This window comes from Anser cygnoides, chromosome 3 (assembly GCF_040182565.1).
Source record: "Anser cygnoides isolate HZ-2024a breed goose chromosome 3, Taihu_goose_T2T_genome, whole genome shotgun sequence".
Taxonomy (NCBI): domain Eukaryota; kingdom Metazoa; phylum Chordata; class Aves; order Anseriformes; family Anatidae; genus Anser; species Anser cygnoides.
Window position 1 is genome coordinate 5180113 of NC_089875.1, and position 18378 is coordinate 5198490.

The window sequence follows — 18378 nt, forward strand, 5'->3', positions numbered from 1 at the left end:
AGGGCCTGGTGTGGCCAGGGTGAGGGTCAGGGGATGGGTGGGCAATGCCAGCCCCCCTGAATGGAGTCTCTCAGTCAGATGTGACAGCCTCTGGTGGTTTTTTGACTTGTTTTCTTGCAAAGCCTCCTCACCCTCCTGTGAGAGGCCGTGCAACGTAGTTGTGTCAGCCCTGAAGCTTACACTGGCCGCAAAGGTGAATTACAAGATTTGTGGGCAAACCAACTTTATAGCTATTCACAGAGGGGCTGTGTGGTAGTGTAATGTAAATTAGGCATGTTGGGCTTGAATTGAAGCGTAATTGCTTATAGACCTGACTGGGAGGAAAAACCTATTTATCAACAGGAAAAATGTCAGTGCCAACAGCAAAAAATGCTCAATGCTGTTTAAGTGAGTTGAAGCAGAAGCCCTCCTAAAAAACAAACACCGCTACCACTGGGACTTCCCAAGCTGTCTGGACTTCTTTTCTGTCCTCTGTCATGTCTAATTTCAGCCTCTAAGTGCCACTAGCTAATTGGCCCTTAATACTGTTCTTGGGCTCAGCAATTGCATATCTAGCCAAGACAGGCTGTTGAATTATTTGCAAAACACCTCTAGTATTAGGAGGTTTGAGGTCAAGTCATTTTTTGACATGAAATATGTTTCACCAGGGAAGTGGTGTTGTGCAGCTGGATACACGTCCAACAGAGCAGAAGGGCGGGCGATTCAAGGCACCAGACTGAGTGGTGAGTCACAGCAAGAAATACAGATAGATGTTAATATAAAGCATTTCATTATTTTCCCTGCAAGGAGTGCCAATTATACAGAACCTATTTCATGGTAGCACACAACCTTGTGTCCTGAGTGTAGACAGTCACAGAGGTGCTCTTCTGGCTTCATTGTTACCTGAACGAATGTAGTCTATGGAGCTCATGGCACACAGCTTTTACCCACCATGCCAGCACCTGATAGTGAGATAATCAGTAGTAAATTATCTCCTAACCACATCTGTTCCGAATAATATTTATTACTGAAAAGTTTATATGTTTTCCCCTTGTTTTACTCACCGATAAACATTAACCTCAATTGGTCCTACAAGATACATACCTCATCATGATGGGTAAAGCCTCCATTAATGATATGCTCACTTTACAGCTCCATAGTGGTCTAATTACAAATAAAAAGATTTCACTGCTTAACAGCTGATTCAAAGTGTTTGAAAGCTAAAGGCTGTGAAGTTTGGTTTGGTGCTAGCAGAAGGTGCCAGACTGACAGCACCACACAGCCCCTGTGCAGAACAAGTGCAATAATATAGCTGCCATCCTCAGTACAACTTGCTGTCTTTGTGTTGTGATGGTTTTTACTTGACAATGTGGAAGCACAAGGGTGCCACAAACGTCCCACAGCTGATATCTGGAGGGAGGCTGTGCACTCTACGGGCTGTTGTGCTGGTTGGCGCTGGAGAGTCCTGCTGACATCAGTCAGAGCTGGGCTAGGTGGTAGCCTGACTTTAGCTGGAAGATGTTTTGGGAGCTGCATGGTTTATACTTAAGCCTTTTACAGCACAGGTAATTATTACTGTTACTCATCTCTCTGGATTCTGATACTACTGCAAAATATCTGCTGCATTACACCCAAATCTCCTCACTCAGATTTACCAGCGTGAAAGAATGACACAAGCTTGAAAATTTGGCTAGTTCTGAAGGTCGTCTGGACTGTTACAGCCAGCTGCCAGTTACACTGGAGGAGCATAAAATCCAACCAGGGCAGTAAATCAGGGTGTTAGTGCTGCTAGGTGTCAGTAAAACTCCCTGCACAGCTCATTGTGCTGCAGCGGGGTGCAGTGCAGCCACTACTGCCTAGAGGATGCCTGTGTGACTGGTGCAGATGCATGTGGATGCAGCGACAGTGACAGATCTGCTACCTACCGGGGCAGCCTGCAGCCTGCTCTGGGGAGTTGTCACCAGGGCCCTTCTGAAACCGCGCCCCTCAAGATAGGAGGAAAAGCCTCGTTCTGCAAGGAACAGTGAACTTCTGGAGGTGGTTATCACCTACGTTCTTCCTAAAACACTGTAACTTGCTTATTTTGGATGTTGTAAATGCAGGCTTCTTGTATGTGCCTGTACTTTAACTTGACTTGAGGTAAAGGTGATCTCAGGGTGACTGGGTAAGCGGGAGGCATTCCTCACCTGTTGGTGTGGCAAAGTAATAAAGGGGATGGTGGGGCAGTCCAGCAGTTTCCCACTTCCCAGCAAGTGCTTCCCAGGTCCTGCATGGACCAGGAGGAGGGCTGGGATCCTAGAGCCAGGTGAGCTTTCCAGTGACAAATAGATGGGCAGGAGTTTGGGTGAAGAATAGACAGCTCTGGAGGTCCTCAGAGTTTGTCACAAATTTGGCATTATTAGCAATATTTGTTCACTAAAAGCTTCCTTTACCAACCCTGTGAATTCTGTGCTCTATGAGACCTGCAAAAGAGGAATTCTGCACCTCTTTCATCAACGTTGCTTGTGAGGGTCTCTCTCCTATTAAGCCCAGGGACTCTGAAATCATTCCCTCTGTTTTTTTAGGTTCACTTGTCTAATGCTATGCCTTGGAGCCCATGTAATGCAGTGGGAGGACTCCAGATGACTTTCAGTAGGAGTGCATCAGGCCTGTTAATAAGTGAAGCTCTGACTCTCTCTTGATTAGTTCTTTATCTTCAAATCATAATATTAAAAAGCTGAGGGGGAAGATGAAAGATAATCTTTTTGTGGCTGTTTTTCAGTTAGCTTTCACACTGGCAGGTTAGGCAGCAATGAAAATATAAACTGCCTTCATTTGTCCCATCTGTTCTCATCCAGCCTGTCACTGTACCCTGCGTGAGGCACTACGCACTGCATGTTCTTAGTTTTCAAGACCAAGGAATAAATGTTCTGGAGTGTTGCTCATCTGATGTTACACGAGGCTAATGAAATATTGAGCACATGCTTCACCACATACACAGCCAATAAAGGAGGAATTTTCAGTTGGAAATACTTCAAGTCATCCGTATCTGGGAGGCTGCTCTCCTGAAGGTGCAGGCTCTCAGCAGCGCTGAGGTATTGCTGCAGCTTTTAGAAATACAAATAGAGGGGAGAACACGTGCTGGAAAGCAGCAGCATCTCTGAGGCAGAGACGGGTTTGTTGCGTGTTTCCTGGAGAAACATCTGGTTTTCAGAGCTGCTTGTTGAGTTCAGTGCTGCTTACTGTAAGGAAGGGTAATCTGCACAAAGAATGTCTAAGAGCATGAAACCCCCTGGTCCCAAGCAATGTAAGGCTGCTGAAATCCCTGAGGTCAAGCAGGGGGAATTCCTATACAAGAAATCAGTTGGTTCAGTTGGAATAAGCCTCATTCCTGTTCCCTTGCTTGGCCTTGCTCAGTTGTGGTTAAATGAGGAGAGCGAAAGATAATCATCTGATAATCTTGCTGTTGACAGGCAGTGGAACGGGTGGGAGCCCTGGCTTGTCCTTTTACTAATGCCAGCTGCAGGGATGGGTCCAGCACTTGGGAAGAGAAATAAAATGTTCCACAGCCTAGAAAAGGTCCAACAAGGTGGCTGTTCCACCACCAAGTGCTGTCTGGAGAAGACCTGGAATAGCCAGTCTGTTTGCTCATTGTCCCTGTGCTCCTGGTTCAGACGGCCAAATTGCCCACCACGAGAGAGAGAAAAACTTTTCTCAGTAATTGATTGCATCCATTAGGAAAGACATCCCAGGTGTAGCATGTGATTTCTGGTTCAGCCCCCCAACCTACTATACCAGAGCCTTTGTTTTGATACGGGAGACCTGGCACAAGGGAGGCTAATGCTTCATGCTGCTGCCCTGTATCTACCACTGTCACCATAGTTGATCCCAGTTATTCTGGGATCTTCGCTCCTCTAGTTCTTGGATTTTGTGCCATGCCACAAACAAGTCAAATTTAAAACTATTTATGTGTAAACCAGAAATTTTTCCACAGCAGGTAGAAGGAGACTGCTAATGAAGCCAGCGTGCTCAATTACTGTCATATGTCGCTAAAGTTTTCCTGTTCATATGAATAGATAGTTTTTCCATCAGACCTTAACCCCTATAGTAGTAGCAAAAACAGAACTCCGGGCTTAGTATGTTCTTCTTAAGCTACAGGTTGCTGCTGCATTCTGGTTCTTGTCACCCTGGTGTTTAGCCCTGTGACTACACTTTAGGTTAGTATGTTGATTTATCCAGACATTAGATAAATAGAGTTTATTTAGGATTGAATATTCAGTTGTAAATAGAATGTGCTACTTATTTTTCAAAGTCCATCACATATTGGCTTTGTTACAGATTTATCCCTAACACATGAATAAGCACTGAACTGCAGTTAGCCAAGCTACTGTTTCATTGCTAAGAATACAACTTGATTACTTATTTAACACTTCCTAACTTTCTAAAGTCACAGCTACATTCAAAGTGTTTCAAGGTCTGTTGCTCATTCCTCATTTTTCCATTAGCCTCCTCCCATCACCTCTAATAAATTACTATTTAGGCTCCTACACATAAGATGCTTTCATCTCTGCCATACTGATTTCAGGTATGCAGTTGCCCTGTAGGATATGCTCCATTTTGCCTCTGTCATGTCTCTAACGCAGTAATTTGGTATTGTATTAGGAAAAGCTGCATTAAATTTTCTAGGCAATACCTAAAGTACCGTAAGTGGCCCTGTTCTTTCTCTACAAGAGAAATACAGTTACTAGACAACTGTGTGAATTTTACTTGAGGTCCTACATGTTCTTCTGTATGAACAAGTGACAGTTCTGAGCAGGGAGACCCTCCAAAGTTTGTGTCAGTTAGTCGGTGTCATAACATGATTTCTGGGGGCATTACATGGAGCCATGGCTTTCGCAGTTTAAAAAGTTGCCTAGCCCAAGTCATTAAATGATACCAATGCTGGCTATGTAAGCTTGACTTTACTTAGTGCATAAGACAGAAAAAAATCCATCACAGCAGTTGGAAATAAAGCACATACAATCACCAGTGCTTTTTCCTTTAGCCTTGCTACCATGTAACGTGCCTTGGGTGCAGGAGACATTAAAGCATCAACCATAGCATCTACAACTTCATTGCCATTAGGGCTTCCTTCGCTGAGGATGTTGTTGAAAAAGTTTGCCCGCTCTTGAACGTACTCCTTGTTGTAAACTGCCTTTTCCTCTTCGCTGAGTTCATTCCAAATCTCTTCGGCACTGACTGGTGGCTGGATATTGGTAGAGCGTGCATAGTTTCCTGGCTGAATAATAGAGACCTACAAGCAAAATGTAAAACTTATCAAAATGCAATCAGTCATTCTGAATTCAATTAAATAACATAATAAAACAGATCAAAAGCTTTCTGCAAACAGATTTCTTCCAGAAAATGCTGCTTTGTGGAAATTTTAACCTTGAAAACTTCACTGAAATCAAATATATTCCCATGAAGCATTTACAGTTGCAGAGGTGCTTTATTCTGGCTTCCTCATTTCACTCTGGTATTAATGTTCTTGTTTTGACTACTCGGCATACCTTCACAGAATGCCCGAGTGCATCGTTGATTTGTATGGCACGCTTAGCAGTGTAAATGTTGTGACAACACTGAGGCAAAGCATTTCAGTATGACTTTGATGTCTCCAAGGTGGAATACTTTGGGTTTTTCACTTGGTGGCAAATCTTGCAATTGGCAAATTTTTGCCCCAATTTTGAACAAAAGGGGATGTTAAAGAAACTTAACAATTTCTGGGGAAAGAAGTGCCGTTTTCCCCAAGTGGGTGTAATTAAAAGGAAATAGGTATGGTTAGTACAACAAGTACAAAGAGGGCCAAAGGTCCTGCTCCAGTGAAGTCATTAGCAAATTTCCACAGATTTCTTTGCATGTAGACTTAAATTCAAAGTGTACAAAGCCTTTGCTGCTCAGCCTGTTTCCTTTGCATGTATTATTCTGCTGTTCTGCTGACTTCCAGGGAATTTCAGAGCAGGCTTGGCACTCACAGTGTGCACGCTTTTCCTGGAATACCTCAGCTAGCTGCTGGCTTGTTAAAACTGCTTGTGGATGTGCAAAGAAAACAAATAATCTCCATGGCATTTAACTGACCTGATTCCTAGAGACTATAACAAAATGGGAGGAAGAACGGTGCTGAGCCATGTAAGAGACTTGGGGATCTGACAGACATTCTTTGGAAATCTGCATTAATTTCAAACCTTGATGCCCCCAGTCTGCCTTCCAGCCCATCTACCAGAGGCTGGGGCACCATCACCGGTACGTGCCGGGCTCTCATCCTGCCTGGCCACCAGCACCCTGCGTGCCAGTGCCAGAGCCACATGCAAACAGCAGGATGGGGTGCAGGTAGCCCCCTGAGAGACAGCACACACAGCTGGGAATGCCCGAGAGTGCCTCAGGCAGGTTTGCCACGGGGCATCTTGCAGAGCCCTCACTTTGGGTGCTCTTTTCAGCAGTGTTCTGTATTAGCCAAGCTAATCCCAATAGAAAACTTCCCACATTCATTTTAAAGAAAGGCTTTGAATAGTTTTTGGAGCTGGCTAGGAGATCCTATGCTTTTTTTTTTTTTTTTTTTCCCCTGATTTTCCTTAGGGTTTTGCTAGTGGAAAACACACTTTGTTTCCTGTATGCAGCCAGCTTGCCTGGCCAGAGTTCAGTGGGACAGAGCCATGGCTCCATCTGTCCCTTGCCACCCCTGGGCCACCATCTCCTGGCAGGAAGATGGGAGCAGCAGGGCCAGGGAAGGGAGCAAAGTGAAGAGGAAGCGTGTGTTCTGCAGGCTCTCTGCAGGGTAGGTCCCGCAGCAAAGGCCAGCCAGTGTCCTGCACACTGTGAGAAACAGAAAAATAATTTTCATAGATATTCTGGAAATGTTTGTCAGTCTGAGCTACCATATTGTGTGCTGGGGTTATTCTGGGGGTGGGAACAGTAAAAATCCTAAAATGACCACAGTAATTAACCTGTTAAACTAAGCTCTTCCATCCATTTGAGATTATCCTCAGCTAATCGATTCAAATCCTCATCATGCTGTGTGGTATTAGGATGTGTGAAATCACTTGCATTTTATATCATTTTATATTTATCCAAGAGGGGCACTTTATAGAGGCATAGCAGCAATTTCTTCCAACACAAAGCTTACAAACAGCACTCTACATGCTCTGTGCATGTAGAGAGTACACCAATGTAAATCTTCCAGGGAGGGCTTTCAGTGTTTCAGAAGTGTTTCAGCTGTGGAGTGACTCCAAGGAAAAAGCCCAGTAAAGCTACTTAGTGATCTAAGCTTCAGGTTTGACTATCAGTGTTTCTTAGGTAGAGCACTAAGAGCACTCTTACAGCCTCTTAGGTTAAGAAAATAAAAAATTGCTCTGCATGAATACTGCCTCTTGCAGTGTAGCTGTTCCCAGAAAAAAAATGAGCTTTTAAGCACTGATGTGAGAAGGGGGAGAGAGAAAAAAAACCCTAAGGTAGGTGACAAGCCTTCCTTCTTGCTGCACAGTGCTCACACCTGGGCTCTTTGCTCCTGCAGCTACCCTGGAGAAAGTTTCAGTTGCTTCATATTATTACAGGCTCTTCGCAGAGCGTGGCACTGCTCAGGCAGGCCTGTCTCAGAAAGTTTCTCCACTATAGAGGATATGGAGAAAGGGTGGAAGTCACAATGTTGTCACAGAGGTGGTCTTCCCTCAGCCTAAATTTCCAACCCCCCTCCATTGTTCGTTATTTGTAGAAGCTACTTGCTTCCTTCCCACAAAATAATGCATTTCAGCTCTGGAGGAAGATTCAGGAGTGAAATTCGTCCCTTTCTCATACAAAAAACAATGTTTGAAATAGCAGGAGGTTTCACGGAACAGCTGCTTATTGCATCACTTACCTGAACACCAAACTTCTTCATTTCCAGTCTTAAGGCATCACAAAATTTTTCAATAGCAGCCTTGGTCATAGAATAAATGCCATTTCCCAAAGCAAAATAGGCAATAATGCTGGACATGAAGACAATACGTCCTGGAAAGAACACAGTGAAAATAACTTTTCACTCTCAGTCTTTCAAACAGAATTGATTTACTGAAGTCTTCTGAACTGCTAGCAATGTGGTATTTAGCATGTTGCTATTTTACTGTGCAAGATGCCAAAGCTGGGCTGTGTAAATGTGCAGTCCCAGCAAAACAGTTCACTCAGCTCTGTAAAGCAGAGAAATTCATGCAAAAAAACTTCCTTCCATCTAGTGACAGATGCTGGACTAGACAAAGCATAACACATTCTCAATGTGCTGCTTATTCCTTCTGAGCCAATTGACTCAGATGACAGAAGATGAAAGAGATGGAAGCGAAGCATTCCTTTAAAATTTTTAGACTGAAAAATAGTAATAAAAGACTAGTAATAGGTGAAGAACTAGGCAGAGGAGAGCAGCAGATGATTTTCCTTTTGGTGGCTACATGACTGCGAATACCATCTTTTCTGTGCTAATGATGTCTCTGCTCTGAGTCCTGGCTTACAGCTGGGCATATAAAGTCCAAATCAGATTGTGCAGTGATGAGCTTCACCAGAGAAAGGTGACTTGACAAAGTGTGTGCAGCCTTACCCCGCCATGCTGTGACTTCCCTTTGTATTTCTTGCCAAGCGCCTGCATGCGTTAAGCAGCAGAGATTTCTCATTTGAGGCATTGGGCTATGGTCTGTTTCCATTGTTTACTTGTCAACTTCCATCAGATAGTCATAGCATAGAGTAAGAGATGTGTGAATGTGGTGCATATACTTATATATAATACATACAAATACTAGAGGTGATAGAGAGCATCTTCATAGCTAACAATTGATAAAACACAGTACCATTCCTACTGCTGCCACAGATGCAGAAGACATCTGGGTTCCAGACCTGACCAAATGGTGTGGGGCTATCAGAAGGGTATCGTGGGAATGCAGTGAACTCTGTCATTCTGAGTTAGGTTCCCTGCCTTCCTACACAGCATCTGGGCTAAGTCTTATATGCGACAGTGGGAGAGGGATGACCAGCTTGTTGATTGAGATGCTGCATCAGCTGGCCTCACCATCTGGGAAAGCTATGGGGGAATGGTGCTCCTCTCTGAGTTAGATGCATGGTCCTAGGCTGGAGGGAAATACCCCCTGTACAAGTACCAATAACCTTGAAGCTTTTCTTGGAACAGTCGCCCATCCTGAAATGGCAGCCAGCCCCTTCCACAGGGACACGGCCGCTGGATAAGAGACAGTAGGATGACCACTGCCTCCTTTTTCCACTCGCTAAGCAATGTGGGGCATATACCCAGGAGGCGGGACACATCATTTAACTTCTCTCTTTGCCTAAGGTAACTGAAACCTGGCTTTCCCAGGAGAATGCTGGGAGTTATCACAGAGTTTTAGGGCATCACAGAGTTTTAGCATTTAATAAGACATCACAGAAAGAAAGCGATGTCTTCTCATGTAATAGGCACATAATATGTCTGCTGTTTCCCACTGGGTACGTTCTTTTACAAAAACACGTCCAGCTTGCAGTATTTAAAGGCTTCTTTTTTTCTTGCATCAAAATATCAGCCAAAGGCAACCAAGCAGGAAGAAGCAAAGTAATGAAAACGAGGATCCTTTCATCTTACCAACGTGGTGTGTTAACAGTGACCTCTGGGGATTCCAGACGAGAGCTAGCCCCTACCGGGCTTGATGCCGTGCACGCACAGTGGAACAAATCCTTGCCTTAAAGAGCTTACAACTTAAACAGGCAAGCTAAGCAAAAGGGGGAGAAAGGAAAAGGGTATCTTTGTTTCCCAAACAGAGGTGGGGACAAGTAAGGAACAAACTGCAAAGCAACTGAGACATGCTGCAATGCTGTAGAGAGCTATTTGAACCATTTCTGATCAGAAGAAAGGGCAAAGCACATGCGTACGGAGGTTCATGCAAACACATTTATCCCATTTGCTACCCATGCATCTCTGTATGGCACTGTTTCACATACTTGGGAGTTTCTTGCCCTAGGCCATAGGATCTTGCTAGGCCTGGAACTGCCAGCGGAATGGCTCTAGTTTACCTCTGTAGGATCATCCTTCCTCTCCTGATCGCCACACACTAAAACAGTGAAGCCTAAATAAAAAAGTTAAACAGGAGATTATTGTATTATTTTTTTCCTGATTGGCAGTGCTTACAAAGCCTTGCCTGAGCTTCATATCCTGCTGTAAGCATTTTTTTTCTCTCTGTTTTGAGTCAAATACTGAGACGATTCCTTGTTTGTAAATAGTGGGGGTTTTATGTATCGCAAAGCCAGAATCTGTAAGGGTTCTTTTCTCCTTATGACTTTACCCTCTTTTCAGGATCAAGTTGCTCTTTCAGGCCACACAGAAGGAAGCTGTCATTTCAGTTCAATGAGAGACAATTAAGGCTTCTTTTATAGGTGCTACATTACCCTGATTATAGTAAGCTAATTATTCTACAACTCTAAATAACAGTGGATTAGCATTACCCTTGTATTTCCTCAGAAGGGGAAGAAATGCCAGGGTTGTCCTGATGCTCCCAAGAAGATTCACATCTGTAAATTTTTCATATTTTTCCATAGACAGCCATCCTGTCTCACCAAATGTTGATATTCCTGCATTGTTCACAAGCCCCCAAAAACCTGAAGAAGAGAAATGTCTTAGCAAGCATCTTTTACAGAAAAACAACCACCTTTAGGTGACCAACCAACATGAGTGATCTGAAGCCTTGAAAGCAATTTTTCAGTTGCATTATCTTTTTGTCTTTTCTACTGATAAGCACAGGCATGTTTTGTTTAATGAAGGAATGTAATTGTGGCCATTAGCTGGACAATATAAGTCTCAGTGCTATTTAATAATCACTCACTTTACAGTCTTCTTAAGTTATTTATGAATAACATGATCTGGGAGACTACTTATTACTGCCAATGTGGTGTATCATGCTATTTTAATTACTTGAATCCCACTGTGTGCTACGAGCAGCTTTGTGAAAATTACATTAAGCAGTCTAAAGGCTAAGGGGTAATATTTTCAAAGTGCCTGACTAATTTAGGAGCCTACATCTTGGCTCCTTTTCCAGGAGGCTGAGCATCAATTCCTTCTGAAATCAGCCACAGTCGGGTACGTGGGCACAGCACTGGGTGACGTAACCAAGCAAGGTCGGCAGCCCTAGCGTTTTCTGGATTTTGTTCCTTGGCTAGCTCTATTCCCCAGGTAACAACAGGGCTTGGCACGAGGAGCCCAGCCCCTGAAACACAGTAAGATTTCAGCATTTTCCAGCAGATCTTTACAGGCAGCAGAGCTTGTTCTGACCCAACTCTGCACCGAGCCCTTTAGCCCAAAGCCATAGACTGTTTCATGTGAGCACTGCGCAGAACCCCGGCTGTTGGACGTGCTTTTTGTCGGAGAGTGGCGGTGCTGGCAGTTTGGAGCTGACATGCTGCCTAAACGCTGATGAAGCCGTGCTGACTTTTCTGGCCCACAGAGCACATAGCTGCAGGCGCGTGGTGAAGCAGTGACACGGTGCTTCTGGAAACACTGCTGTTTCTGTTCTCAAATCCTGACTAAGGGTATTTCTAGGTGAGCAGAGGGGTAATTAAGAAGTACATGGAGTTGCCTGAGAAATAGATAAGTTTACTATTTTAAGAGGTGTTGTGCATGTCTGTTTGAGGCAAATGACTGTTTTCTGATGCTTTCCACAGGACCTCCAGGTCTAGGTTTCTGGTGAGGCAGTGGGTAACAGCACCCCTCTTCCTTCCTCTGGCCGGAGAGTCTGTGTGTGATGTCTCCTGTACCCATGGGGGCAAAGATGCTTGCAGGAGGCCTGTGGTCACCCTGGAGAAGGTGCTGCAGAACCCCTTGGGCTGACCTCTTTTCTTTCTGAGCTTGTCTGACAAAGCTCCTGTGATGGATTCACTGTATCTTGGTCCTTCCAGAGCCCTGCCAAGAAATGCTAATACAGGAACTCATTCATAGCAATAGTTAAAGCTGAAATGGACAATTTTCTAGAATTAGTTTGTAAAACAGAGCTCTGTAAGATCTCCTAACACATATATACTACAAGAGACCCTTCTTTCCCATGCCGTTGCCCTGTTGTTCCAGGCCTTCCCATCATTCTTTGGCTTTATTTCCCCATCTTAAAATGGAACCAGCACCCTGGAACTGATCCCCTTGTAAAATGCTTCAAGATCAATGGATTAGCATCCTCTGGAAGAGCCAATTATCAATAGTTGTAGTCGCTTGCGATCTGATCTGCAGATGGACTGAGTAGATGCATACCCCATCTGTTTCCACTTAAGGCTGCAGGTATCCGTACTCAGGTTTATTTTTAAATAAGCTAACTCTAACACAACGCAATCTAAGGCCTAACAGCATGGCCAGAGCTGTTCCTTGATCTTCTGAGCTTTACCTTTTCTAACTAAAAAAGTCATCTTGCTTTTGCTACTGCATCCTGCACAGCGCAGCGAGAACACTTGCTCCGTGTACCCCAGGATTCATTAGGACTTCAGAAATATGGCCATTGGACTTGAAGAGATTGATTTTCTTCCTGTTTCTCTGAACTATGAAATGCAGAATTTGGTTTGCAAGGCAAAAGTTTTCTCTTCAGCCACTTGCCAGCTTTCTCTCGAGCACTTCAAGAACTGAAGGCTGTTAGTGGGGAGGCTAGCCCGTGTGTACAAACAGGCAGGATTCACAGAAAAAAGGCTCCCTCTTTCTTTGCAGTGGCCGGATCAAAAGTCAAGAGAAGAAAAAGTGGCTTGAGTTAAACTGAAACAGACTCTTTTGAGGAAAAGATTAAGTGAAACATAAAAAGAGCCTTTGCTTGGGGTCAGCTCAAAGCATTTTATTTGGCCTCAAGTGAAACATACTGTTCCTCAGCAGAATGTTTTAGCATCTCCAAATGGAAAATTTTCTGAAGTTTTCTACAATTTTTCTGACACTACTGTGTATGAATCAATTTGCCAAATTCTACCCAAATAATGAGCAGTTCATTATTGCCACATACTGTTTTTTTCAGAAAATTTACTATCACATGAAAAACAACCTGTCCAGCTCTGTAGTAAGGTTACTTGAATCAGCTTTGGTCTTCCTTTCTTGAAACACTTGAGGTGAAAAATAATGCTATAAACCTGCCTGCAAAATACTTTGTGTATTTGCTTAGACAAGTGCAGCTTGGGGAACCTGAGAAATACAGTCCTTAGAGAGAAATTACCAAAAAGCCTGCAGTGTCCCCAGCGGTGGCCTCCTCTGGGTGGAACAGGCTCCCTGTTCCCTGGGTGCCTGATTCTGTATGGAGATTCCCAAGTACCACATATCACAAGCACGTAAGGCTTTGCTGAATCCTGACATGCTGAATCCTGACATCCTTCCGCAAGGGGGAAGGGGTCCCAGGTGGCAGTTTTCAGGCATGATTTCCAGCCTAGGGTCTGGTCAGATGCAGGAGGATTTCCTGTGTTCATGTTAACAACAGGATCCCTGGGAGAAATCCAGAGGCAGTCTGCAATATACAAGTGTAATGGCCATAAGAAAGCTCAAGGAAGATCTGAAGATCTGTGCATCTAGTGAAAGCCTTCTGCTCTGGATGTCCTGACATCCAGATCTCCTTGGTAGAGCTTGATCGAGTCTTTCATACCCAGAGCCAGTCAATTCACTGCCTCCTAGAAGGACACGGCACAAGTGAGACTGAACAGCCAAAGGAAAGAGACATCGCATTTTCTCAGAGTGCCCGTGCACAGACACGGTAGGAAAAAGCAGCTGGTGTTTGATCTGGAAGGCAAAATTTGCTCAGACTGCCAAAACAGAACTCAGTCCAAGCAGGGGTTAGGAAGAGGGGTGTCAGACTACAGCAGGCAGGGAATAAATAAACTGGAAAGCAGAACTGGATGTCAAAGAGATTTTCGCTGATCTCTGTGTTGGGAAAATGGATTCTGAGGACAAAGATTAAGAGAGATAGCAGGGGATCTAAAGAATCACTTTAGGAAACCTAACTTAAGATTAGTGAGGCTTTCAGGAGAACCCTAGCTCTTGCATAACCTCCCAGATAATTTCCATGTCAGCGCATGTTGGCCAAAAAGCACATATCCAAAGTCCATGTCTAGGCCCAAGAGGTGCCTGATGTTTTTCCAGAAATTCTTCCAAGTTTTCTTCCTGTTCAAGTCAATCAAGCTGTGTGCTTGCAAGACACATTTCTGTGCACGTTCACATTTGTGCGCAGGTGCCTGCACACAGGTAATATCTGAAGTCAGCCACATTTTCTAAACTTGAAAGTCTGTTCTTGATTTCACTGCTCTTTGGAGTTTCTTATCTAAACTGGGGCCATGCCAAAATGCCATCAAATCATTTAACTGCTTTCTCACTGTTTCAGTACATCTTCAAAAGTATCAGGCTGAAATGGATTGCATTAAGCCCGCAGGTGGCTGACATTGTTCCTTTTTGACCACTTTTGGAATGACACGGGAGTGGTTTAGTGATCCGAAGTTAGATTCCAGCATGATGTGACGTATTTAACATCTTTGGTACTTGAGTGAAACTGATCGGAGTACAAACGGCATAAAGAGAAGAGAGGGAACAGCCCCTAAAGGGATCCTAGTGGCTCTGGTGACCGAGGACTCTTTCTCAGTTTCTGCAGGGAGCCGCTGAGCAGAATTATCCTGAGCTGAGGGAGGGGTTGGAGTGGCAGAGCCGGAGCTGGTCAGCAGGACTTAGAGGCTGGCCCAGACATACAGACCCCGTCCAGTAACTTTTATGATGGTAGATGCTTCCATAGCTTTTTAAGTAAGCTAACCCCTGATTTACTATTGGAGTAAATCACGCTGATTTACCTTTGACACAACTCACTGAATTTCTGCTTCGGTTTGAATGGTTTGCACAAAAATGAAGAGCAGATTTGTAGCTGACAAATGCCTTCTTAAAACAGTCTACTGGACGCATCACCTGCTCATTTTCTCCCTTTTACAAGTGTCTGACTGATTTTCAGTGTGGTTGGTCTCATGCTGTAGGCCCTGGCTGCTCTATGATCCACTAGGGAAAATGCCCGAAGGTTTCGCTGCGGGGAGTTCCTTAACCAGAGGGACAGCACGGCCCATGCTCTGCTGGCCACCCTTCGGGAACCTTTGGGTAGCAGATAAACTGCTCTTTACAGCCGCATAATTTTCTCACCTTCTAGGTACTTTCAAAACATAAATGCAATTATCAGTGGTTCAGAATTCTCTTTCCAGTGGGGGGGGGGGGGGGGAAATAAATAAAAGAATCTTTGACCCAAATGTAAATAAATTGCAATTACTGTCTTTATCAAATCAAATGGCTCATTTGAGAGTTAACCTTCAGATGAATCATTAAATTGAAACTGTTCTCATAAAGTTAAAATACCAAAGAAAACACATCTATTTTCAGAGATGCCAAGAAGGAACATCCCTACTGATTTTTTTGCATAAAGACTGTAGAGTATCCTTACAGTTTCATTACGTTTGAGATAAAAATATTTATGCCCATGTACTTTATAAATTGTGAAGACAACTTGTGGCATTCACTCCATTAATATCAGGTATTAAAATAACTCCTTTGCACCTTCTTATTTAATAAACCTAGGAAGAAGACTACTTGATAATTGGGAGTTTTCCCAAATGGCATATGTTCTATCGGGATCTATAAAACTATGATCTCCTTTCTACCTTTGCAGCATACCCTCGCGATGTTGCAGCAGAAAAGCTGACCACCAACAGGACAAGGTTTCCTAGGGACCGTGCTCTGTCTGCGTGTGCCGAGCGCTGCGCTGAGGGTATATGGGCTGGGCCGAAAGCCCCTCTCTGTGCACAGAGTGCGTGCACAGCATCCGCACTGCTGCACAGCTCACGTCCTCCCCGGCCCCTCCACCAAGCCCTGATGTCTCTGGTGAGATTTGCCTTGCTCTGAAGGCATGTCCACATGCCTAGAAGCAGCAAGGGCAGCCAGCAGGGTGTCCTGAACTTTGACTCAATAGTCTACATGCTAGCATGAGCATGGCCATTGCATAAGGCACCAGAGCCACAGGATAAATTATCTGTAACCCAGAGTTTGAGGTGATGCAGACCCTGCGCCCCCTCTGGCTCTAAGGGCTTTTGTAAGTCATCTGCATTGGCCCTACAGCTTGGAGGGCCCCTGAGGAAGGCTCTGCCTCTTAATCAGATAAGGTCAAGATCAACCATAAATACACATCCTTAATGAGCAGCGTGGAGGTTTCTTCTTACATCACCTCTCATTTCAACCCATTCCCAAGGTGCTAATGAACCAGGCAGGGAGTGGCCTTGTGTGTCATCCTCACTCTGCATGCTTTATTCTCCACTTGTATTCCCTGTGTGAGCAGGGACTGCTCGTCTGTAATTGAGGGAATCGTCTGATCTCAGTAAGTGTGCCTGACCCACGTGCGTCCCTCGGTGTTACAGCGGGTGACGTTTGCCCTGATGTAAACATGGCCCTTTTGTGCGTACCGCGTCGCATGTTCTCATTTAGGATTTAGGTTGCCTACACTTACTGTGCAAGCTGAAATCTGTCCGTTCTTGGTGTATGCTCCTCACAGGGTGCAAAATTGCCAGCTTTCCTTCCAAGTAAGCCTTCCCTGGAGCAGCTTAACAAACCTCAAGTTGTACCGAGAGGCAAGGGGTGCAGCAGCTGCCCTCTGCATGTCCTCATCCACTCTCTCACAAACCATGCCTAGGAAGGTGCCACCATCCCCACCGCCTCCCGTGCAGGCACACTTCCGGTTCTTTGCCGCGTTCCCTGGCGTTTCCCCCTGCCAGCAACCCAGGGGGACCCAGGGGGATCCCTGCCCCCTGGCATTTCCCCCGCTGCCAAACCCAGGACGCGCCCCCCCGGCTCACCGAAGCCGCGCCCTTCCCCATCGCACCGCACGCAGCCCCGGGGCGCGCACTGCCCCAGCACCCCGCTCCCCTCTGCCAGCCTCCCGCTGCCCCGGCTCGGGTCCGGGGGCTCCCGCCGCTCACCTCGCTCGGGCAGGTGGCTCAGCACCAGCTCCTTGGCCGCCTGCACGTCGCGGCCGCAGGTCACATCCAGCCGCAGCACCCGCAGCCGCCCGGCCCCGGCGGCCGCCTCCCGCTGCAGCCGCCGCGCCCCGGCGCCGCCCGGGCAGAGGCAGCCGGCGAACACGGTGAAGCCGAGGCGGTGCAGGCGCAGCGCCAGCAGGTGCCCGAAGCCGCTGTCGCAGCCGGTGATGAGCACGGCCCGGCCGGCAGGCTCCAGCCGCGACGCCCCTCGTCGTCCCAGCAGCAGCACCAGCAGCAGCAGGGCGAGGAGGAGGAGGAGGGCTGTGACCCACATGCTGCCCCACCGTACCGTGTGGGTCCCAGGAGGCGGCCGGCAGAGGGTGCCCCCCCCTTCAAGCACCGCCCTCGGTCCAGGCGGGGTCTCCGGGGGGTTCCCCCGCCGAGCTGCCCGCCCGCTGCCCAGGGATGGTGGCTTCACCTGCCCGGCGCTGCTCGGTTCCAGGTAGCTCCTGGCCGCATCGGTAGGGTCAGAAGGGAGCTGGAGTTGCGCCGGAGCTCCCATGGGCAGTTCAAGGTGTCCTCCAAGTGTTTGTAGACACTGCGGGAGATTTTGGCCCTAGGGCATGAAATGAAAACATCACAAGTGTTTCAGGATCCATGGGATCGGGATTTGTAATCCAGCATCGTTGTTATGCTCTAGTTGGCCTGTTAAGTGAATGGGGTTTGCTGTGGTGCAGGTCTGTGTCTGCTGTGCTGTGTCAAGGGGTGCCTATAGGCACTGCTCGGTGGGGACTCCGTATCTGTTTCTAACAGTCCTACTTTGCTGAGCAAAGATCCCCGAGTGCCAAGACTACAGGAGACGTTCGGTTAGGCAGTGTGTTCTCTGCCCTTTCTTTCATCTGAAAAACTCTCCAAGCAGCTATTGGAAGGGAAGGTATGTCATATGTGCCTCCTCTGAGTAAAATGAAGTGCTTGAAAGAACCAGGTGACTTTATCACCGACTGTGAGTTAAAGCGGGCCTGTAAAAAATACAAAGAGTCATTCATCGACATATAGACAGCATCAGAGGAAGCAGCTGGACTTAATACACGCAGGGATGTTCCTAGGCATTTGCCTAATTTGTATCCCTGTAGCTCCACAGCCAGCCTTGTTCACATTTAGGAGTTTGTCCGTCAAACAGGTATCGCCTGTCTCCGGCCATGGCAGGGGTGTTCCAGAGTTGGCAGAGCCTTGCTGGGCATGAGTGTCCAAAAACGGCACTTGTCCCTGGAGGCAGCCACATTTATGTTTGTGTTGGGATCCCTTTGTGCTGATACAGCGTGTTTCGAATGAAGGCGAAACTAAGGAGTTTCTCTTTTCTAAAGAAAAACTGACTAATTATTGTTTAAGTCTCTTTTCCATGGGCCAAGGCATTCATGTCTATTTATTGTATTTCGCTGCAGATCTGCCAAT

General features: G+C 46.0%; 2 protein-coding genes across 12 annotated transcripts in view; one reads left to right on the plus strand and one right to left on the minus strand.

Annotated features, from left to right (window-relative positions):
- Positions 1-18378, plus strand: part of PAK5 (p21 (RAC1) activated kinase 5) — a 312051-nt gene that overhangs the window by 155312 nt on the left and 138361 nt on the right. For 10 of the 11 annotated variants that reach the window (XM_066995369.1, XM_048060795.2, XM_066995368.1 and 7 more), the window contains one exon: positions 648-722. The gene's annotated coding sequence lies outside the window, so the exon portion shown is untranslated. Of the gene's footprint in view, positions 1-21; positions 194-647; positions 723-18378 lie in introns of those variants that run through there. The other variant, XM_048060797.2, reaches the window with a different exon arrangement.
- On the minus strand, positions 2716-17540 carry LOC106036616 (D-beta-hydroxybutyrate dehydrogenase, mitochondrial-like). The gene is made up of 4 exons (XM_013182120.3): positions 16927-17540; positions 10438-10590; positions 7847-7977; positions 2716-5251 (listed from the first exon to the last, which is right to left on the minus strand). Exons 1-4 carry the CDS (start codon positions 17486-17488, stop codon positions 4904-4906), a joined length of 1194 nt encoding a protein of 397 aa, XP_013037574.3. The 5' UTR covers positions 17489-17540; the 3' UTR covers positions 2716-4903.

What these genes read in the sequence shown, in the direction of transcription:
- LOC106036616 (XM_013182120.3), bottom strand. Translation starts at nt 17,488, where the DNA reads ATGGGAGCTCCGGCGCAACTCCAGCTCCCTTCTGACCCTACCGATGCG. An exon ending in CCTTCTGAGGAAATACAAGG is followed by an intron (nt 7,978 to 10,437) that starts GTAATGCTAATC and finishes TGTTCTTTCCAG; the next exon opens with GACGTATTGTCTTCATGTCC. An exon ending in TGAAGAAGTTTGGTGTTCAG is followed by an intron (nt 5,252 to 7,846) that starts GTAAGTGATGCA and finishes TTTTGCTTGTAG; the next exon opens with GTCTCTATTATTCAGCCAGG.